This window comes from Aquarana catesbeiana, linkage group LG02 (assembly GCF_042186555.1).
Source record: "Aquarana catesbeiana isolate 2022-GZ linkage group LG02, ASM4218655v1, whole genome shotgun sequence".
Lineage (NCBI taxonomy): Eukaryota > Metazoa > Chordata > Amphibia > Anura > Ranidae > Aquarana > Aquarana catesbeiana.
The window spans coordinates 284349607-284374430 of NC_133325.1; the positions used below are offsets into that span (position 1 = coordinate 284349607).

Sequence of the window (24824 nt, forward strand, 5' to 3'; positions counted from 1 at the left end):
GGGGAGGAACCTCCAGCGCTGCTGAGGGACCCCAGAAGAGGGGGACCGGGGCCACTGTACGCAAAACGAACTGCACAGTGGAGGCAAGTATGACAGGTTTGTTTTAAAGAAAAAAAAAAAAAAAAAAAAAAAAAAAGGGTTTACAACCCCTTTAAGTTTTTGTGTGAAATAGGTTACTAAGCAGCATGGTAATATACAATTAAAAATCTGAGCATGTACAGTATTCAATACTGAACTAAGCAGTACACATGTAAAATTTATAATTTTCCTATTGCAGCCGATACTACACTATGTGCCAAGCTGCCCATTAAATAGCTGGCTGATCATAACTGGAAGGGAAATTACAATGCTGAAAAAGCAATGTGTTGCCAATTCTTTCCTAGATTCACTATATTTTGAAGTAAAACAATTTCACTGTTCACCCAATACCCATGGTGTTAAAAAAGGAACAAATAACTTGTGTTTTCTCTAAATGTGCTAGGGAATAGTATTACCATTCCCATTACCAAATCTGAATACTAACATTATCCAGTAAAGGTTTGGCTGCACCTGATGAATTCTCTGAAACTTTAAAAAGAAAAAGTTGCACTGGACTGCATTTTATAATCCAAAACAAATAAAAAAGCAGACGAATGAATGAATGCGTATGAATGCAGGTCTAGGAAAAGAGAAAAGCCCAAGGTTCAATTAGCCACAGCATTCCAAATTCAGCTTTCATTGCTTGAATCCCAGCAGTACTAAACCTGATTTCTTACTATGGGTCACTGCCTTACCGAATATGCCCTTATGTACTTTGAGAATTTTAGGGGGAAATAATCCAGTGAGGGCAGAACTGCTTTTAGTAATGGATCCAAATGTCTGCAGAGTCACTTAATACAAAGCTAAGAATGCTGCAATGCACCTTTGCTGCACATTTCATCTAGGTTTTCATTTCATTCACAGGCCCACACCTTTTTAAAATAAACCATGCTTTCCTTACCAAATGAAGTGGTGTAAGCTTACAGATTACTATAACCAAAAATTGTACACCTTCCGAGCACCCCCACCCCCTCCAAAATGTACGTTTATTTTACAAGCTTTCAGAGCAAGAACACTTAAAATAAATCTCTTCTGCAGAAATGAAAACAAGGACACAATCTAAAGGTTTCTACATGAACAAAAACACATGTACTTCTGTATTATAAAGAAAATATAATTGGTGGACATTTGCATTGATGGGATCTGCATTTTATAGCTGCTGCAAAGTCTGTGCTCCATTTCCAGAACATTTGTTAGGCTCAAAATCGCAATTTCTATTGAAGATGATGAATTTACTTGATTGCTACTGCATGTATTTTTATGTTATAATTAGAAGGCGTTAGGTATTCAGGCATTTGTCTACGGCAGTTAAGCCAACCAGCTGTTTAAACATGATACTGCAGCTGTAGCATGGTACTCAGTCAGCATAAACGAACATTCACAAAATAGCAAGCTTGGTATAAAAACTGCACTCAGTTTGTGCTTTGTAAAATAATGGATGAAGGGAACAGGTTGCTCATACCAATATAAATACCTTAATATATTCACAACAGTCCTATTTGTTAAAGGGACATTCAGTATCCATAAGGTGGGAGAAAAACAAGGTGCAGCAGGAGATGGGGGAAGACTTGCGATGCGACTCCGAGTATGTTCCATGCTAGTTCCGAGACGACAAGACGGATATCCGGCTGGTTGTTCCTCTCCTCTCGTGTTAACATCTACACACCACCATCCACCGGGGACCCGCTGAGTGACTACAGTATTATATTGTGCTATGCCTATTGATCTTTAAAAAAAAAAAAAGTGTGGGTAGCCATTTGGCTGAATTTAATGAAATATACCATCCATTGCCTCTCCTGCTGCACTTAGTTTTTGGCGCACCTTGTTTTTCTCCCATTGTTCTTCCAGAGACTGCTTTGCTCTCTAGGGAGCTGCCACTAATGCTGCATACGGATACTTCCTGGACTTTATAGACTTTTAGTTGTGTTATCAGTGTGTTTCGTGTACCCTCTCGTGCGCCATTCCATTTGTCTTGCAGCACCCATAAGGTGACCATTGTCTACTTTCCTAATCAAAACCAAATTCTATTTCTGGAACGGATCCTCGCTATGCTCGACTTCCAGGATGGTTTACTCAGACTATACAGTCTACTCTTCAACACATATTGACTACTTTCTAGTCCATCATAGCCACCTTCCACGTGTCACCCACACAGACAGTCAACATCCCCCTTTCTGACCATGTTCCCATAACACTCATTAGCATCGGTAACCCTTAACTTGGACCCTGGTGCCTCATTTAGACACTCTTGCATGGCACCAGATGCTATACCAAATTTTAACCTTACTTTAAATTATATTTTGACACAAACATCTCTGCTGACGTCTAAGTAAAACAGATATGTGGTACTCACAATTAGTAACTCTTTTGAAAGCACAGACTAGTGTATATTGAAGGGACTGCCCTTAGATATTCCACACTTGTGGGCTCTGTTAAATCACAACGGCAGGTCATTTTGCTCCTAAGGCCGGCCATAGATGGTTTGAATCTCGGCAAGTTCAGCAGGGACCGGACGAGATTCGAACCACATATGGACAGGCTGAATGTACCCAAGTTCGATCGATCCTTGGGTACAACCAGCCTGTCGGATTTTACATGTGATTATTGCTAGCGCCGGGAGAACACAATGTCTCCATGGGAGGGATTCTAAAATCTAGCGATTTTCTTTCCGGCAACCCATGGCTGACAGAGGAAACTACAGTGAGGGGGGGGAAAGGGTGTGAAGGGGATAGAGGACACTGGTTTGGGGGAGGCAGAGGACACTGCATGGAGGGAGCGAGGGTTTGTAAAGGGACACTACAGTGGAGGGATATGTGAAGGGAGGCAGGACACTGGTATGTGGAGGAAGAAGACACTGCTGAATTGGGGGGGGGGGGGATAATGTGAAGGGGAGCAGATGACACTGTGGGTGGGGTGAGCACAGGACACTATGCTGTGTTTTTATTGGGGGCTCAATATTTTTTTTTTTTTTTAAAGGGCGTTCCCCCTTTACCCGGGAATCTTTAATTTCCTCCATGTTGTCCAGGTAGATCTCAAACTCTGAAAAAGGTTGCCTACCCCTGACTTCTGGGGATGACTACCTTTCTACATACAGTGGGGCCATGGAGCTTGAACTATGGAGAGGCCAAGAGCAATAGCAGGTACTTTAAGTTAGCAAAGAAGTTTTTTTTTTTTTTTAATCAGAGTTTAGTGTCACTAAGTAATCATCCTCCTCTACTATAATAAAAAAACAAAAAAAAAACAAAAAAACAAACACATACAAATCTACAAAGTACCTTCTAGTGGGCCAGTAGATGCAATATACTAAAATAATATATTCCACCAAAACCTCCTTTACAAATTATATATATATATATATATATATATATATATATATATATATATATATATATATATATATATATATACACACACACACACACACACACACACACATATACACACACACACATACATACACACAAAATTTCCACAGTCCTCGTTTTAGATCTATACAATCCTGTTGTAACAAGTTCTGCAGTACACGTTATTCACATTGATTGGTGTAGACATGGTATTTCCTAAACTATGGGTACCTATGAAGCACATGTTCACCCCCTTTCATACTTCCCTGGTGTCATAATCCTATCCTTTCAGTTTTAACACTCCACTCATCAATGGTCCCCACCTGAGCATGGCCCAGTGAGTTTTCACTTCAAAAGGCCTCTCCGCATAACCCTCCTTCACTGCTCCCAATAATTGGGAATCCTGTGTTCCCCCTGGAATTCACAACCATGCCCTTCAACAATTTTTGAGACATGGGCAAAACAGAGAAACACTTTACAACATGCTCTTCATTGCCATTCCTTAGACACTTCAATGGATTCTTTCATCTACCTGTTGCTAGAACGTCTGACCAACCCATTTCTCCCTTTCAACACGTGTAATGAACCCGATTTGCCAGCAATATGCAACTGCTTCAACTTCCAACTCTCCTTCCTAGGGAAAAGGGTACTAAACCTACCTTTCCTCGCCAGATGAGAGGCCTAATCTACTTACGCTTTCCTTATATAAAACATCAAATACCAGGAATTGAGTTTCAGGTTAGTTACAAGATAGCACAGGGCTCCTTATGCCCAGCATACAATCTTTCCAAACTCACTCAACCATTACTGGCAGTGCCTGTACATGCCCCATCAACATGTTACAAATTCTGGTTGTGCCATAAGCTGACATTTCTGGGATCGGGTACACACCATGACAAAATTTACTGACTTCACCATCCCTGAAAAGCCTGCCATTTTCTTGCTACATCACAGCTCTTTCCCCATGAAAACCTACAAGTGAGAGTTAAAATATGTCTGGTAAATGAAGCTAGAGTCTGCATTCCTGCATTATGCAAACAACCTACATCACTGACCATACAACATGGCTTTAAAGAATAAATGAGATTGAACACATGGAAGATCTCATCAATTCCATCAAAGGAATTAATGAAAGGTTCCGCACCACTTGATTTTACTTGGCAGACCAATACAGAGGAATACAGATTACACATGAGCATGTGAAGACTCTGAATAACTCCTTGTGTGCAGAACCTCTAAACTTTCATTGGAGTTCCTTGGCACCTCCCCACCCCTGTGCCCCGCCCCCACCCCAATATTACCCATTAACGACTTTCATCACTCCACCATATCTCCCCCACTACTCCAGTCTTTTAGCTCCATGCTCATACCAACACACAAAGACACACACACACACACACACACACACACACACACACACACACACACACACACACACACACACACACCCCCCCTTGGAATACCCCCGCATACCACTTAACATCACTTTCTTCTTTCAATACTCAGTAACACTCCATAGTGTAGTCAACGCCCTGCCTCCCAACCCTTTTCCTCCACCATCTCCTAGTTATGCTTCCTTCCCAGTTAAAGGATAAGTTCACCTTTAGGAGCATATTAAACCCATCTTTAGGGTGTAACATATAGCATGTTCCTAAATACCCGCCTCCTGTCGCTAGAGATTCCCTTCCTGTGACAGCAAGCAGAGGATCGTCTCCCCACACCCATTGTCATTTTTTTAAAAAAAGTGCAGCTCTGCTCATAGAGCCACGTCAATCATTCACAGAGATCTGTGAATGAAAAAACTACAAGCAGTGTCACTGTGCCGGACATACTTGTAGTCTGAATGGGCTGTGAGCACGCTATAGTTCGGTCACTCTTCCTCTAGCTTTGTAACAAAGCCTTAACTTTTAAATTCCATACCAATGGAACGGAACAGTTCACCATAACCCAATCCACAGAATAGCTCACCACAACCCCCTCCCCCTACCATTCTCGCCTAGGTGAGAAGGAGTTATCCTTTCTACCAAAGGTGGCTGGATTAGGAACACACAGCAGCCATGGGCATAGCATGCATACGTCATCAAGGGCCAGCTGCATAAACCTAAAGTTCTCAATCTGATACCAACCTTTGCTGACAATGTTATCACATCAAAACTATTTCGTATTGAAACACCATAACTAAAAATGCAAAGCAAATAAAATATTCACAACATACATGACGCAATTAAGACTTTATTCAGCAAATTTATGTATTTACACTGTGGAAAATTGGATCAGATTGCATCAAAGAGGTTAAAAACAATTCTGCATGGACAATACTGAACTAGAGAGACTCTGAGGTGATTTTGACTATTTGTATCCTTACCTGTACCAGGACTTCAAGTGCAAGTGGAATAGCATCATGGGGACACTGATGTTACAATATACTACAATGTTCCAACAATACTGAGGAGTTGTATGGGTGCAAACTTTAGTTATTATAAAAAAATTATCACAAATATTATTCTATCAGTGAAAAAAAAAAAAAAAAAAAAAAAAAAAAAAAAAAAAAAAGACGTCACTGGGGTTAGTTAAAAGCTTACCAGATCATGAAGAGCAAAGAAGCATAATGCTCTCAAGCTTCTTGCCACTGTACCAGGGTTCATTTGATACTACTGCATTTAGTGATCATTGAAGCAGTACATGAGCAGTAAGCACCTTGAAAAACTGTTCTTTAGTGGTCAGACACTAAATACTGAAATTCAGCTGTGTCCACAGCACCACCAAGATTTAAATGCAGAAGTTGTCAAGATGATCCCCAGGTTCAGCGACAAAATGCTCCTAACACAAGCCCTGAAGCTGACCACAGGCATTAAACTGTGGTCAGCAGCCACCCGATTTTGGTTTTCTCTCTAGTGCTGGTAAACATGCAAGCTCATTTTCAATGAACACGTATTAACAATGCTGAAGAGATTACCACTGCACTGACAGTGAAGAACCATTTTCTATCCCACCCAAAAGACCTCCGCAGAAGGTTATATATAATCTGGAACAGTTGTGGAGACTTTCAAAATCCCAGAGTGTCTGGCATCTAATACTAAGACCCCCATACACACTATTAGATTTTCTGCAGATTTTTATCTTCAGATTTACCAAAATCATATGAGGTCAAACCTTAAGAGTTTCAAATTGTATGCAATCAGGCAGGCCCTTGCACTACATGGTTTTGGTAAATCTAAAGACAAAAATCTGCAGAAAATCTGATAGTCCACTTTAGTACAGAAATAACAGTATAAACTCTGTCTAATGATCTGATAAGAATTTAACTTCAATTTAATTGAAAAAAAAACAATGATACATAAAAAATATAATGTTACGGAGTTTAGAGCACAGCCCCTTTGAGAAATGATATTTGATATTCCAGACATAAAAAAAAAAACAAAAAAAAAAAAAAAAAACACTTCAACATGAAGCTACCATACAGTCTTGTTTTGGTGTGGAAATAGTTCATGCCGTTTAATCCGGGCTTTTTAATGAGAAAGATAATTTCGGCCTGGACTTTCCCTTGCCCAAAATAATTTTTTGCTCCTCTTTTTGTTGTCTTTGTCTCTCTTGTTCTAATTTCATTCTCTCCTCATGTATTTTTCTTTGTTGTTCAACAATTTTCAATTGCTCCTCAGCCTAGGATTGAAGAAGTGAAATATTAAATCAAAGCTCTCATAAGTACAAACCCTACACCCGCTAAACAAGAAGTTATTACTTTTTTAGTTTTAGAGTGAGAAAGAGTTATTGACATTGCTGTCAGACTTTTATTTCTGCATTGTGGACATTTTCCCATTATGTCCTTTCCCTGTCTCCTCAATAGAGACCCAGACCACACTAAAAACCTGACAGAGGCTTCAACCTCTATATGCTGGAGTGGGATGGGAAAACCGACAAGGTATGTCCAAGATGGACATACGAGTGTTCTCCAACCAATTGGTGGTATATAGTACCTTCAAAATACTTGAAAAGCAATCATACACCTTCATATCATAAACTGTGCAACTTAAAAAAAAAAAAATGTAATTAACAGATGAATAAAAAGTTATTTGCCTGCAAGACATACCAAAAAAATCTTACTCATTTGTTTAGATATACATTGCCTTAAGTAACATTAAAAAGTTTGGCTTGGCAAGCATCAGTTTCAAGTGACCCTGTAACCAAATGAGGTCCCAATAAATGCTGCGAGGATAAAGAAGTAAACCGATCCTTGCCTCTTCCGCCACCGACACTACTTCATTGAAGACAAATTGCTGTCTGAAGTTTTTGCAGAAATCAACATTTTCAGGTTCCAATCTCCTGGTACCCCTGCTGCACTCAGTGGATCCTCCTGCCAACTCACACATCAGTGCCATGTCCACTTTGCCAACAGGTCACTTAAAGTGGTTGTAAAGGCAGAAGGTTTAATTCTATGCATTAAAATAAAAAGCCTTCTGTGTGCAGTAGCCCTCCCTAATACTTATCTAAATAATCCAGCAAGGTTGCACGAGAGACTCGGCTGTCCAGGACTCCCCTCCTCGTTGGTCTAAGACAGCAGCACTGCGCCATTGGCTACCGCTGCTGTCAAATCAGTGAGTTCATGAGGAGAGAAAGGGAGTGGGACCAGGCTGCGGCTCTTTGTCTGAATGGGCACAGGGAGCTGTGGCTCGGCTCCGGTGCCCCCATAGCAAGCTGTTTTCTGTGGGGGCACTCAACAGGAGGGGCAAGGAACACTGAAAAGGGACAGAGAAGAGGAGGATCCAGGCTGATCTGTGCAAAACCAACTGCACAGAGCAGGTAAGGCCTCATGCACACGAGACGCTGTTAAACTCGCGTTCAGAGGCAGTTGGACACTTTTTTCAACTGCCCCTGAACCCATTCAATGTTATCCTATGTGTCCATGTACACAGTCTTGTTTTTTGGCGTTTTTAGGCAGTTGAGTTTAACCTCATTTTTCCAGAAGCAAAAAAATGGGTTCAGACGCAAAAGTTTTCCATGTTTCAGACGCCAAACACGGCATCGCGTTTATAAGTGTTTTTTACAACCTGAATTTGGGGCCACTTGGAGCTAGGAACCCCAAATTTGCTAACACAGTTGGACTAGCACTATAACATATCCAATTTGGGGTTCCTAGCAATAAGTGGCCCTGAGATATGGGGCCCCAAAGTCAGGTCACAAAATGTCATTCTCTGCTGCAGAAAAGTGCTTGACATTTTGCAACCCGACTTTGGGGCCACTTAGTGCTAGGAACCCCAAATTTGGATATGTTATAGTGCTAGTACTGTGTTAGCACACCAAATTTGGGGTTTCTAGCACCAAGTGGCCCCGAGACATGGGGCCCCAAAGTTGGGTCGCAAAATGTTATTTTCTGCTCTGCAGACGCTTCTAGCCGCAAACGCGGCTAAACGCGGCATGCAAACGTGGCAAAACGGGCGTTTCTAAACGCCGGTTTCAGCTTTTAAAAACATGTGTTCAGCAGAGTTTGCACTGGCGTCTCGTGTGCATGAGGCCTTAGTAGTAGAAAAAAAAAAAAAAGAGACTTTAGTATCACTTTAATGCAATTGCCATTTTTCCATTAATTGAACTACCTATGCTTCAAAATCAGATGTGGACATCATGAACTTATCCATAGCAGTCTGTGCTTAGGTTACACAGTAAAGGTCATACGGCCAATATGATTTTTTACAAAGGGTTCAAAGACAACGGCTAAATGAGCAGGTGAGAAATTTCAGCATTGATGCTTTGAGAGAGAAAGCGCATGAAATTAAACAGTTTGGCATCAAAACTACCTGCTGAGATCCTAAAAAGAGCGGTTGAACACAGAACAAACTTAGCTAGTCCAACATGCTAAGGGCAAGGAAAGAACAGATCAATAATTTCACCAACTTCACCAACATAATTTCACCAACTACTAGGGATCAACAGAACAGTGGTTGTAAACCTCATATACATAATTTCTCTAATACATGCACCATTTGATAGTTTAAGTAAAAATTCAAACTGCTGTATTATTACCTTTGTATTCTTATCTGTTAGCCTGGTCACAGCTCTCTGAAAATATCCGGTCCATGGGTGCATCTATGGACCGGAGCTTGGGAGGCAGAGTCATGACATCACTGGTCCCACATCCCTGCTGTATACTCACACACTAGCGCCAGCTTGTCCTGTTTTGGCAAAAAAATCTCACTACCGATTAACGCTTTGTGCCCATTAGCTGCCCGATAAATGAACGAACTGTCCAAATGGGTGATTTTTTCGAACGATTTTTCAACTAGTCTATGGCCAGCATATGTCATGGGACTGAATTGGCTGCGTTACCTTTCACATCTCCCATCTTGTTCTTGGACAAATAACATCTACATATGGTGATTAAATTGAATGCTGGGGATATCTTTCTGTGACTTATAAGAATTGAATAAGTGGCTTGGAAAAGCTATAAAACTTTAACATCACAGAACAAGTTGTGACCAGCTACCACTAGCTGTTTGATAGCTCACTTAATCTGCACAACAGATTGAACTGTCTACCAAATTTAATTTTGAAACTGATTAGCACAAATATTATTTCATGCAATTTAGCACCAATATATTCTTCTGCTCATCTTTACAGAGAACACAAGACTCAAACCAGCCATTGCCCTGAACTGACTTACAATCAAAATTTTCCAACCATACACAAAAACCATGGAAAAAGCGGCTCTCCAGCTAAAATGTCTTCGTAACGATTTGTGTTTGACACACGTTTCCAGTTACTGTGCTCCTCATTGAACAAAGCAAGCAACAATTGGCAGGTGTCATAGCCAGTAGACACATGTAGACACTTGTAACTAAAGTTAATGAGAATGCTTCCAAAATATTTCTCAATAAAACGCACAATATTTGGAAAGTTTGTATGGCCTGCCTTTAACAATATTCAGTATGTGTTTTGTCAAATCTAAAAACTGCCTACAAATATGTGAATAGTATTCGACTGGATTAGGTGAGCAATGCCTATGGGTGCCTGCAGACACCACCAGCTAAAACTTACTGGTGGAAAAAAGTCAGGTTATAAATCCTATACAATCGCTAATTTTTCCTCTATGAAAAGATGAAGGTTCCTGCGTGTGCCAACACTGCAACCCCTACCACCCCAGAAAACGTGGCTGAAAAAACTGTTTGCAGCAGCAAAACACATGAGTGCCAGGACAGATCATGCTTGCCTGCATGTCTGCTGTCTCAAGTCTGTGGGAATCCTAAACAAAGCCTACTAAGCATCTATTCAAAAACAGAACAAACCATAAGCTTAGGACAAAACGATGGTTTCCACGAGTCAGGGAATAGATGCCAGCTGTTATTCTTAGGAGTACTGACTACCTGGCTCCTTGGATTTATACAGCACTGTATTATTCACAGATAATTCCCAAGGCATTAGATATTTGTAAAGTTTGATTTATATACATCGCAAAGAGAATATGGAAAAAAATACTATGCATGAGGTTTTAACAAACGGCAACACCAAAACAATCGCTATGCAGGAATCTTATAGACAGAACCCTTACCAGTTTAGCTTGTGCTTCAGCAATTTTACGGTTATTTTCTTCAAGTATTCGCTCCAACTCCTCACGCTTTGACCTTTCTTCTTCCTATATGGAGGATATAATGAGATGTTAGAAAACTGCAAGACTCAAGTGTTCATCTTCCTCTAATTTTCCTCAATTCCTTTTAGGACTTACGGGGCGGCAGTACAGCCACCAAATACTTTCAATAACACATCAAACTGCAATCATCACTAGCATACAGTTTTCTAACACTAAGTTCAGCCTAACCCTCCCAATCCAAACAGCAAAAAAACCCTCCCTATCCTGCCCTGCCAGAGCTGTTTTAATTACAGTCAGACATATCAACAAGGACAACTACAAAACCGGGTAGTGTATATGAAATTAAAGGAAAAAACAGAAATATATAAAGATAAGGGAATAGTTTTTCTCACCAATAATGTATACCTACGTATTATTTACCTATACTCCTTTAATCAGCATTAAAAGTTGAATATTTACTGTCTTGTCCAGTGTCCTGCAGAGTGTGATCCTCAGCTGCCATACGCGCCAGCTTCCTCTTTAAAATGATTTGTACTGTTAGCTTGGCCAACACCTGCCATCAGCAGCTCAACAAATTTTATGAAACATACAAGGAAGGCTGAGCTGAGGAATGCAGATGTTTATCATAAGAGGAAACAAAAATATGTAATTCATCATTCCTAAGGCAAACAAGTCATAACAAATAACATTTTATCGTTAGTCAAATGCAATCCGTTCTGAGGCTTTGGGGAAAACGTAAGTGTAAGATGCAATTCTTAGAGTGTTTAAAGGTGCAATCCATACTCTTGACAATCAAATCAAATCACCTGTAATTTTAATGTAACATTAATACCAATTGCATGTAACAAGTATGACTGCAGATAACTTTTAGGATTAAAAGGGTGCCCTCTATATTAAAAAAAAAAAAAAGATATATATTTGTAGGAGTGCACCTTTAAAGCTACGTTCATATTTAATAAAAAATATAAAAACATTAATTTGAGCAAAGTAAGAAAACTTTAAGTTTATGTAAAATTAAAACTTCTCTAGATTGTTCAAAAACAAGTACACATTAGGGTTAAAAAAAAAAAACAAAACAACAACGGTACATAAAAGAATAAAAGAAGACACATAACAGGCTACTGCCTATTGTTTTAAGACTTCATTTTACTCAAACCCAGTAGATTAGGGTAGGAGAACTAAAAGAGAAAGAATAGAACCCTCTTAGCTTAAAAACAAAAGATGCTGTACAGGGAAAGATTTGGCTGGTAAGGAAGAGGGAAAAAAAAAAAAAAGGAAGCACCAGGCCAATCCTAGTGCAGCATTATTTTAATACAAAGGTATTTAAAAAGGTTTGCAGCAAAAGATGCACTTACATAGTGCTCAATAGGCAGAAACTTGTCACAACCAGCAAGGAATAACACTGCCACTTGAATCCCTGGGATCTGTAGTCCACAAGCGCCGTCTAACAGCGGTAATACTGTTGCCTTGAGGTTGCTTGGGAGGACGCCAGCCAGGTAATTCAGCATGGAGGAGATCCAAGGTGTGTAACAAGGAAACCGCTAGTCGTCATGGTGGGCCAATTAGAACGCATTTCGGAGGCATGGCCATGCCCCCTTCATTAGCTGATGCTGACATCGGGTTTATATAGGGAGTGCATTAACACGTGGGAACGGCTTCAGCTGGATGAGCAATCACATCTACAAGCCAATGCAAGCTGAGCATACATATAAAACATTGTATAAATTAATGGGAATAGTAAGAAAATTTCATATTTGTGTTCATAAATATATGATTATGTACACACATGCATTTTTTTTTTTTTTTAAGTTATTCAATTTTTTTTTTTATCTGCAGATGCATTTGAATGCGCAATGAGAGCGCCATTGAAAATTATTGGTGATTGATGATGAATTGATAAATTAGGAAATGAATAGAAGTAAAAAATAAGTTAAATTAGAAATGAGAAAGAGAAAGAGAAAAAGAAGAGAAAATGAAAATTGAGACAAATGATATGGATTGTTAGGTTGAACAGGACTTGGCAATTTAAAATGTAAATTCATTAGAAATGATACTCAATTAATTATGCAAATGTACGTTATAAGGATAAGGGTATGAAGTATGGAATATAATAAAAATCAAAATTAAAAAGAAGAATAATAGGAGGCTTCCTGTGGTTATACGTTATATAGTATGTCATAAAAATTATCATCTATAGAAAGGAGAAAAAGCTGTGAGGAAAGGACCAACTTAATCGAATTATAATGGACAGTAAAAAAGGAAGAAAGAATAATATAATTACTAATAATCATAGATACGCCCTGGATCATGGGCACAAGGCACGTGAACATGTAAGCATACACAGGTGCATATCCACAAACACACATCCGTGCGCATGAGAGCACCTGTACACACATGCTGGGGTGGTAACAATAAAGGCTGTTGAGGGTACAGAATAATACTGAGGGACTAGTGGGATGGGGGGGAAGGAAGCGGATAGGTGGAAGAGGAGAAGAACATGTAGTGGGGGCTAGAGATTTAAATCATTGTGCTAACTTCTAGTTCTTTGTTCAGGCCTTCAGGTGAGCGACTATTGAGTTTGAAGATCCAGGTCTCCTGTACACACAATTTTTTGAATCTTTTCCCATCAGGTAAAGAGTGGGAAATGGATTGGATGGCTGTTACTTTAAGCAGTGCCTGATTTCTACTGTGATGAGCCGTAAAAATGTCTTGGGATGCTACATTTTGGGTAAAGTTTCTTCAGACTCCTGTGTTCCCCAAATCCAGTGCAAAATGGCCTTATGGTACGACCTACATACCGTTTCCCCAAAAATAAGACCTAGCGTGATTATCAGTGATGGCTGCAATATAAGCCCTACCCCCCCAAATAAGCCCTACCCTGTTTTCCCGAAAATAAGCCCTACCCTGAAAATAAGACCTACAAGGACTTTAACTAGGGCTTATTTGGGGGGTAGGGCCTATATTGCAGCCATCACCGACAATCACACTAGGTCTTATTTAAGGGGAAACAGGGTAGCACATTTTACAGGGGCAGGTGATGATAGATGACAAAATTGCTGGAACATGTTAGAAATTCCTTAATGGCAAAGGTGTTGCCTTTTTGATCTGAGAATGTTTTTTTGTCCGTGTGTCACATGTGCACAGGTCAGACATTTTATCTTGTGGTATTTGTACATACCAGCGAGAACATTTTGGGAATAGGATCCAGGAGGGGTTTTTGTCTTCTGCAAAGTTTGCTCGGAGCGATGAGATTTTTCACATTATTTGCTCTTTTAAACACCAGTTTTTGGCCGTGGAGGGATGTATGTTTTAGGTTTAGGGTCATTATATAGGATCCCCCAATGTTTAGCAAGAGTCTTCTTAATGGCCCAGGTACTATTATTATATTTGGTAATGAACATGGGACTGTTATGCATGGAAGGTGAAGTTACTTGAAGGTTTTCCTTTTTAGCTTTATCCTCAGGATGAGACTCCACTGAATATATTTTTCAAGATATTTTTGGAAAGCAAAGTCAATGTCTTCTTCATGATGGCCTATCTCCAAATGTTTTTTTTAAAAAAAGGGAATGACTGTGCTTTGTAGTCCTCAATGGAGCTACAATTGCGTTTTAAGTGGCAGAATTGACTGTATGGGATGTTACTAATCCATTGTTTATGATGGCAGCTTTTCTTATGTAGATAGAAATTACCAGCTGTGGGTTTAACATGAGTCAGTGAGCATATTCGAGTCTTGATCTTGGTATAATTCGAAGTCAAGGAATATGAGCTCGTTAGGATCTGTAACAGATGTAAAGTGAATACTGAATGTGTTATTGCAATATTGGAGGAACTTTTGGATTAAGTTGGTGTCTCCTTGCCAGATGACGTCATTGATGTATCTGCCATAACAGACCAAATGGCGCGAAAAGGGGTTCTCAGCCCAGATGTTAAGGTCTTCCCAGTATGCCATGAAAAGATTGGCATAACTTGGGGCAAATTGGCATTATTTCCTTTTTACAAAAGGAAATAATGGGCATCCTCTATACCTACATTGTGTGGGATTGAGATGTAGAGTGAGGTGACATCTAGCGAAACCCAATGATAGCCAGTGTCCCAGATGTAGTGGTTCATAGTATCCACATAGTTCGATAAATGGCTGGTGAGGTTGTCTATGGCTGCTATGATTGGTCGGCCTTGTGGACGGAGTGGGGCCTTGTGGACGGAGTGGGGCCTTGTGGACTTTGGGTAAATAGTATAAATACTGAGTTGCAAAAAAAAATTAGGACACAGGAAAGCCCTTTCGCTAGGGTTGAGAACACCACCTTCACGGGCTGTGTCCATCATACAAAGAAGTTCTCTTCTGACGACCTGAAAAAGATTTTGTTCAAGCTTGGTGTATGTCCAATAGAAGTTTAAGCTTCAATTATATAGTCCTCTTTGTTCAGGATGACTGTTCCTCCTCCTTTATCAGCTTGTCGAATAACAATGTTTGGATTGGATTGCAGTTTCCTGAGTGCTTGGTGTTCTTGTTTTGCGAGATTGTTTAGGGTTTTTTTTGCGCACAGATTTTAATTCATTGTAAACCAATGAATAAAATGTTTCCACATAAGGGCCTTTGTCTTGATAGGGAAAAAAATCTTTGAGGCAGGTGTGAAACCTGTACTGACGACTTTCCTTAGTTCATCTAGGTCCAGGTATTCAAGGATGGATGGATCTTCTAGATCTTGTCCTGTCCATAGCTCTTGTAGGATGTCCAAGGCATATTTATCCGGGGATCCCAAGTGTTCCTGAGGTCCAATGTTGACTTGGTTTTCCTTGGGGATTAGAACGGATTTCCACGAGTTACGGTTGTGATAAAACCTGATGATAGAGATGGAGCGAACAAATCTGTTCAGATCCTTGAATAGGTTGAACAAGTTGGGGGGGGGACTGAGGGAGCAAAGTTAAGTTCCTTATGAAGTAAGCTTATTTCAGATTCTGTTAGTTGATTAGATGACAGATTAAAGATTTTTATAGTAGATCGGGAGGAGGGGAGATGTTGTGTCTGCTGCTTTTTGTTACCTCCTCTGCAACTTCATTGGATTTTTCTAGCTGTCTTTTTACTGCTTGTGAGAGGGAGATCATTCCTAAAAAAAAAAAACCCTTGATGAAAGATCTTTAGGGTGAGCTCCTTTTGTAATGTAATTATTTATGTCATCTGACTCTTTACGCACTAAAAGCTCACCCTCCACCAACCAACATTCCAAGAAATCAAGAATAAAGCAAATCGTTCTCATGCTGATCACACTCGCCCTCATCCCCGAACATTCAGAGGCCCACTTTGATCGAAAGATCACCAGCAACAACCGAGATTGTCCGCTGCAATGCATCAGCAGCATACACCAAGACGACCCAAGCACAATCCACCTCAACAGGACTCGCCCAAGTCACACCATGAAAACCTCAAGGATCCTACACTTCATAAAGAGTCAAATTACATGAATAATTACAAAAGGAGCTCACCCTAAAGATCTTTCATCGTGGGGGTTGGGTTCAGAAATTACCCTCCTCTCACTGGCAATAAAAAAAGATGGCTAGAAAAATCCAAGGTTGCAGAGGACATAACAAAAAGAAGCAGACAACATCTCCCCTCCTCCCGATCAACTAAGAAAATTTTTAATCTGTCATCTAATCAACTAACGGAATCTGAAATAAGCTTACTACATAAGGAACTTAACTTTGCTCCCTCAGTTCCCCCCAACTTGTTCAACCTATTCAAGGACCTGAACAGATTTACTCGCCATCATCAGGTTTTATCACAACCGTAACACCACACAGAAATCCGTCCTCATCCCCAAGGAACCATTGGACCTCAGGAACACTTGGGATCCCCGGATAAATATGCCTTGGACATCCTACAAGAGCTATGGACAGGTCAAGATCTAGAAGATCCATCCATCCTTGAATATCTGGCCCTAGATGAACCAAGGAAAGTCATCCATACAAATTTTAGACCTGTCTCAAAAGTTTTTTCCCCATCAAGACAAAGGCCTTTATGTGGAAACATTTTATTCATTGGTTTACAATGAATTAAAGTCTATCTGTGCGCAAAAATACAATCTCACAAAACAAGAAGAGCAAGCACTCTGGAAATTACAATCCAATCATTGTTATTCGACAAGCGGATAAAGGAGGAGGAACAGTCATCCTGAACAAAGAGGATTATATAATTGAAGCACAGAAACTTCTATCTGATCAAAGGACATACACCAAGCTTGGACAAAATTCTATTCAGATCTTCCCAAGAGAACTTTTGTATGTTATACACAGCCCATGAAGAAGGTGTTCTCAACCCTAGTGAAAGGACTTTTCTGTGTTCCAATTTTTTTGCAACTTGGTATTTCTACTATTTACCGAAAGTCCACAAGGACCTGCTCCCTCCATCAGGTAGACCGATCAAGGCAGCCATAAATGGCCTCACCAGCCATTTATCGGACTATGTGTATTCCCTTTTACAACCCACCGTCCAACAGCTCCTGGCCTACATACAGGATTCCAGCTATCTATTGGATACTCTGAACTACTACATCTAGGACACTATCATTGGGTTTCGCTAGATGTCACCTCACTCTACACCTCAATCCCACACGATGTAGGTATGGAGGCTGCCTGTTATTTCCTTTGTAAAGAGGAAACCCTGAATCCCACACAGGCAAAATTCATCCTCCAAGCTATCGAGTTCATTTTACATCATAACTATTTTGAATTTGAACAAGAATATTTTGAATTCGAACAGACCAGAAGTACAGCGATTGGTGCCAGTTTTGCCCCAAGTTATGCCATTCTTTTCATGGCATACTGGGAGGACCTTAACATCTGGACTGAAAACCCTTTTTCACGCCACTTGGTCTATTATGGTAGATACATCGATGACGTCATCTGGCAAGGAGACACCAACTTAATCCAAAAGTTCCTCTAACATTGCAATAAACACAAATTCAGTATTCACTTTACATCTGTTAGAGATCCTAACGAGCTCATATTCCTTGACCTCGAATTATACCATGATTAAGATTCGAGAATATGCTCACAGACTCATTTTAAACCCATAGCTGGTAATTCCTATCTACATAAGTAAAGCTATCAGAAAAAAATGGATTAGTAACATGCCATACAGTCAATTCTGCCACCTTAAGATGCATTTGTAGCTCCATTGAGGACTACAAAGCACAAAGTCAGGTATTTAAAAAAAAAAACTTGGAGAAAGGCCATCATAAAGAAGCCATTGACTTTCCTTTCCAAAAATATCTTGAAAAATATTCTGTGGAGTCTCATGCTGAGGATAAAGCTAAAAAGGAAAAAACATCCAAGTAGCTTCACCTTCCATGCATAACAGTACCATGTTCATTACCAAATATAATAATAGACACTGGGCCATTAAGAAGACTCTTGCTAAACATTGGGGGATCCAATATAAATGACCCTAAAAACTTAAAACACACATCTCCCCCAACCCATACTGTCCATTAAAATTTGATCAAGTTGGTCCTTTCCTCTCAGCTGCTTCTCCTTTCTATAGATGTTATTTATTGAGACATACTATATAATGTATAACCACTGTAAGACTCCTATTTTTATTAGATTTCATACACCATACCCCTATCCTTATAACATAAATTTGCATAATGAATTTAGTATTGTTTCTAATGAATTTACATTTTTAATCACCAAGTCCTATCCAACCTAACAATCCATATAATTTGTCTCAATTATTATTTTAATTTTCTCTTCCTTTTTTTCTCCTTTCTAATTTTATATATTTTTTTATTTTCTATTTTTACTTCCATTAATTTCCTAATTATCAATTCATCATCAATCACCAATAATTTTCAATGGCTCTCTCATTGCACACACGTGCAAATGCATCTGCAGATGAACTTTGGTTGATTTTTTTCACTGCACACACATCCGCAGACAAAAAAAATGAATTGATTCTTTTTTTATTTAAAATAATTTTTCCTATACAGATTTGATATTTCACATTCTTATATACATCCCTTCACTTATGCATGTGGGTACAGTGGCAGTGTTGTTCCTTGCTGGTTGTGACACGTTTCCACCTATTGAGCACTATGTAAATGCATCTTTTACTGCAAACCCTTTTAAATACCTTTATATTAAAATAATGTTTCACTAGGATTGGACTGGCACTTTTTTCCCCCTTCCATTCTATCCTTCACAGGACTCAGGTCCCCAGCCTGTGCCTGAAGCAGCCTCGCCACCACCTGCAGTATCAATATCAGAGACTTATTTAAAGGGGCGCACCCCCCTTAACATTTTTTCCCTATATTGAACATCTTGCTCAGAACTTTTATTACAACCTTATTACAGCTAATCTGTTTTTCTGATATCGCTTTCTAAAAAAAACCATCAACCAGAAACCTGAGTGCGTGCGGCATTCACCACTCTTTTAAACTATTAGGTATTAGCGCCGTGTTTCACACCAGTTTCTGTGTGTGTGTTTTTTTACTCTTTATGTTAAAGATTTGGCTGGTGACTGGATATAGAGAAATATAAGTGTAATGCTCACACAGTCAAGCACTACCAGCATTAAGATTGGGACTGCATAGATGAATGGAGTACTCTGGCTCAAAGTGAGTGTTAAACAGTTTGGGCCTCAACCATTTACCTTGCCTGCAGAACAAAGCAACAGGTTCACATCAATAGCAGTCACAACAGCTGCATATATTTACTATCCTCCCCCTTACCCATGAAACTCCCTACCCCAATTTGCCCACCTATCTCCTACTCTGTCCACTTTTAGCCCGATCCCTGAAAACTCTTCTCTTCAGAGAAGCCTATCCAGTCGCCACCAAACAACTGTACTTCCGCTTTCTCCATCAGCTCATCACCCACAGTTATTGCCTTTTGTTTCATTTGGCCCTCCCTTTTACATTGTAAGCTCTAACCAGCAGAGCCCCGATTCCACTTCCTGTATTGAATTGTATTGTAACTGTACAGTCTGCCTTCATGTTGTAAAGCGCTGTGCAAACTGTTGGCGCTATATAAATCCTGTATAATGATAATAAAAAGAGAGGAAGTCCCATGTAAGCCCCAAACCAGACCTAAAGTTTATATAGGACTAATGAATCTCTCTCTGCATCCTCGTGTGGTAGCGCAGGTTGCCCGAGGAGCCAATCACCAGATAACAGCACTGTCACATGGGAGGAAAGCAAGAAAGTCACTTGCTTCCATTATCCAGATGTACCCAGTATTTTTTTGTCCTCAACCGCTGAACCAAGCAGCAGGGGAATGAAGAAAACGATAAGCATGTGCTGCTAAGGGTTGATATTAAAGTGAATGTGTTGCTTTCCCCTACATAAGCAAAGCACAGCTCTGTTACAATAGGGAAAATTATTTGATCCCCTGAAGGTTTAGTAAGTTTGCCCACTCACAAAGAATTGAAGGGTCTAGAATGGTTATCATAGGTATATTTTAAAAATGATAGAGACAGAATATCAACTAAAAATCAAGTGTTAGAATTTGAGTTGCAGTTCAGTAAGTAAAATAAGGATTTGATCCCTTACCAACCAACAATAGTTCCAATTTCCAAAGACTGGCTACAGTATGTGCTCATGTGGTACACAGATTAGTCCTGTCAATTTAAAAAAAGGTGCTCCTAACAACTCGTTAGGTGTATTAAAATAGAAAAAAAAAAAAAAAAAAAAAAAAAAAAAGGACACCCGTCCACAAAACCTCTTTCTTCCATTCAAACCTCACAATCATGTGCAAGACCAAAGAGCTGTCAAAGGACGTCAGGGACAAGATAGTAGACCTGCACAAGGCTGGAATGGGCTACAAGACCATCAGCAAGAAGCTTGGTGAGAAGGATACAACTGTTGGAGCAATTATTTGCAAATGAAAGAAATACAAAATAACCATCACACGCCCTCGGTCTGGAGCTCCATGCAAGATTTTGCCTCATGGGGTAAGGATGATCAGGAGAAAACTGAGGGTTCAGCCCAGAACTACATGGGATGAACTTGTAAATGATCTCAAGGCAGTAGGGAACACAGTCACCAAACAAACCATTGGTAACACAATACGTCACTATAGATTGAAATCCTGCAGCGCCCACAAGGTCCCCCTCCTCAAGAAGGCACATGTACAGGCCCGTCTGAAGTTTGCCAATGAACATCCAAATGATTCAGAGAAAGATTGTGAGAAAATGCTGTGGTCAGATGAGACCAAAACTGAGCTCTTTGGCATGAACTCGACTCGCCATGTTTGGAGGAAGAAAAATGCTGACTATGACCCCAAGAACACCATCCCTACAGTCAAGCAAGGAGGTGAAAACATTATGTTGTGGGGCAGTTTCTCTGGTAAAGGCAGAGTTTTCCACACTGAGTCGCCAATGGACAGGGCCATGTATTGTAAAATCTTGGATAAGAACCTTCTTTCCTCAGCCAGATCACTGAAAATGGGCTGTGAATGGGTCTTCCAGCATGACAATGACCCAAAACATACCGCCAAGGCAACAAAGGAGTGACTCAAGAAGAAGCACATTAAAGTCATGGAGTGGTCTAGTCAGTCTCTAGACTTTAAATCTATAAAACATTTATGGAGCTAAAAACTTCGAGTTGCCAAGCGACAGCCAAGAAACCCTAAAAAGTGTTTGTTAACCCACTTTTATTAAATGCTCCCATCCTCTCTGCACCATAATTGTCCCTGTGATCTGTAAAAAAAACTGCACGATTGTACCTATATGAGCTCCGCTCAAGGCGCTCAGCCAATTCCTTTCCTCTCTCTTGGCTCACAGAAGCAGTGGGCAGGGCCGAACCCTCCCGCTGACGTCAGCCGGGAAGGAGAGAGACAGAGAGCGCAGAGCCGCCGACAATCAGCTGAGAGGCAGGAGCAGAGTTCATACAGGTACAATCGTGCAGTTTTATTCTTACAGAACACGGGCACGGACAATGGTTATAATGGTGCAGAGAGGATGGGAGCATTTAATAGCTGAAATGAGAGCAGAGACAGGCAGAGAGACAGGGCTCAGTAGCCATGATTATCGTGGTCAGTTTGCATAGTTGAGGGTATAGCCAAGTATTTCAGTTGATACAGGGGTACAAATGACACAACACAAGCACTGTGCTGTATAACATGCTTTAAGGGAACAGGATCTTTATTTGTATTTTTTGGGTTAACAAACGCTTTAAGGATTTAGAGAAGATCTGTAAAAAGAGGTGGACCAAAATCCCTCCTGAGGTGTGTGCAAACCTGGTCACCAACTACAAGAAACGTCTTACCTCTGTGCTTGCCAACAAAGGTTTCTCCACCAAGTCATTTGCTTGGGGGATCAAATGCTTATTTTACTCACTGAATGGCAACTCAATTTATAACATAATCATGTGCTTTTTCTGGATTTTTGGTTGAAATTCTGTCTCCATTATTTAAAATATACGTATGATAAAAATTATAGACTCTTCATTTCTTTGTAAGTGGTCAAACTTACAAAACCTGCAGAGGATCAAATAATTATTTTCCCCAGAGTGTGTGTGTGAGTGTGTGAGTGTGTGTGTGTGTGTGTGTGTATCTATATATCTCTATATAGATACACACACATATATATTTTACATACACACACATACATACATAATCCATTCTAACCTGAAGACTTCTTAACCCCAATAAAAGCAGAAGACTTCAAAAGCAGAAGATAGTTTTTGTATATTCCAAGACATGCAGAGGGGGAATTTTGGAATATAACATTTCCTTATTGGAATTCATTAGAAATGAAGGAGACTTTAGTTACAACTGATATAAACTACAACTGCTTCTCAGGTTGTTTTGTAATTACACATAATTTAAAAAAAAAAAAAAAACACTTTTCCATTTTCATCTGCAGTCAACCATGATTTGATAATAACAGCTGAAATCTGAAATTTCACTTCCTTCCAACAGTGTTCTGTTTGTGGACAGAGTTTCTATGAACTTTAAATGTACAACATCAGTAAGTGGCTCACTGCATGCCTCAGATTTGCACAGAACCTGGGGTTGAATCAGAGGCAGCCATTCACATGGCATATGGCAGCCCGGTTAAGTCCTTAGGTTTACTGCACTGGGAGTTTCACAAGTTTGCACGTTTAAATGGATTCAAGGTACATGATATTTCTCATTAAACCATAAAGGAAACATTTTCAACTTAGCAATCACTTTAGAAATTAAAAACAGCCTTAATACTGATAGAGCAGAGAAAGGCATGGGTTTACAATAAACTTTGCAAAAAAAAAAAACAGCACAGCAATAAATTTAGTCTACTAGAACGGAATTTACTTTCAAAGTTGTGAATTATTATCACCAATAAAAATGTGCTTGTGCATCTATTAATTTGCTATAAACATACACACAAGCTGCACAAAGGAAATATTTGGAAAATGCCATTTAAGGATTTCCAGTTTAACAAAGGGGTGTCAACTTTTTAAAATTGACAAATTTTTTTTTACATTTATAAGAGAGTTGGTCTTAATGGCTTGTGACAAGAGTGTATATAAAACAATAGTAGTCAGTAGCCAATTACTGCCTTTTGTGGATACGTTTTCTGTTTATGCTCCACCTGTTGGAAAGCAACATATTTAAACTTAAACAAGGGCAACTTGATATCTTCCAAGAGATCTATGAGGAAGAAAGAATGTTATGACTACTTGCTCAATATTCGTTAATGATGAGCTGGACAAACAAGTGGGAAGAAAAACAAAGGTTATTTTGAGAATAAGCAGCACATTCAGCGGGTTAGTGCTCAAATGAAGGAAATAAAAAACATCCTCCAACATAGGAACGCCAAATTAACTTAGCTCCTTGTCAGTTAATGTAGCATTTAGGCCAACTGTTGCAATTCTTTACAGAGTTTGGCACATTAGCTGTCAGCAGCTACAGTTTTTTTTTTTCTTCAGATGAATATCTTAAAATAGGATCAAATGTTCAAAACACCACAGCCATGGCAAAAGTTTCAAGTGCATGTCAACAACTCTTCAATACCCCTAGAATGGCATCTTTCAGGAATAAAGTCTCAACAGTTCAACAGATTACAATCCACATGTGATGCCAATCAAACCCAAAGCAGAACAAAGATATTCTTTTAAGACCTCAGTAACTGACCCAGAAAGAAGCAGAAAGAAATCTGTATATACTATCTGAAAACTAAGAACAAAACAAAAAGGAGAGAAAGTTTTGCCATGGACTGTCACTACTTTCCAAACGACCAAGCGTTACCTCTCTGGCTTTCTGAGCAGCTAGCTCTGCCTGCCTCTGTCGCTCGAGTTCTTCGAGCAACTGCTTTTCCATGATGCGTTTAGCTTCCTCAACCCTCCGCAGAACTTCTCGTTCTATTTCATCTTTCCGCTTCTCCAATTCTTCTTCTACGCGCTTGGCAACCAGCTCTTCCACACGACGCGCTGTCTCCTCTTCTATGAGCTTTTCTTCAATTTCTTGCTGCCTACTGAAAAAAGAAAATACGCATAAAAGTATATATTACCTTTTGCCTACTGATACACAGACAAGCTTTAACACAAAAGTACATTACCAACTAACGTAAACTACCTCCCTAACATCACATGATTGAAAGGTCAAAAAGATAACAATCATTTCAATAAGGAAATGACCATGTTCCCCTAGACCTGTGATGCTTGTTGGACATTATTTTTCCTTGCACATGCCTGGATGATATAAGGCAGCGGAGCGTCAATTTATTCACTAAGCTAGATGAAAGTTCTCTTGCAAAGTGAACAGAATATCAGCCTTCAAGCCTAGTACACGATCAGAAAATCGTCCATAAAAATACCACTTTCAAATTGATCGCACGATAATTTGATATT

General features: G+C 39.7%; 1 protein-coding gene across 3 annotated transcripts in view; it reads right to left on the bottom strand.

Annotated features, from left to right (window-relative positions):
• Nucleotides 1–5634: 5634 nt before the first annotated feature.
• The window catches only part of ARGLU1 (arginine and glutamate rich 1), a 31139-nt gene continuing 11949 nt past the window's right edge, over nucleotides 5635–24824 (bottom strand). For 2 of the 3 annotated variants that reach the window (XM_073614469.1, XM_073614470.1), the window contains 3 exons: nucleotides 24223–24448; nucleotides 10960–11043; nucleotides 5635–7082 (listed from right to left, as the gene is read on the bottom strand). In XM_073614469.1, the coding sequence (XP_073470570.1) occupies nucleotides 6918–7082; nucleotides 10960–11043; nucleotides 24223–24448 (475 nt within the window). In that variant the 3' untranslated portion in view covers nucleotides 5635–6917. The remainder of the gene's footprint in view (nucleotides 7083–10959; nucleotides 11044–24222; nucleotides 24449–24824) is intronic. The other variant, XM_073614471.1, reaches the window with a different exon arrangement.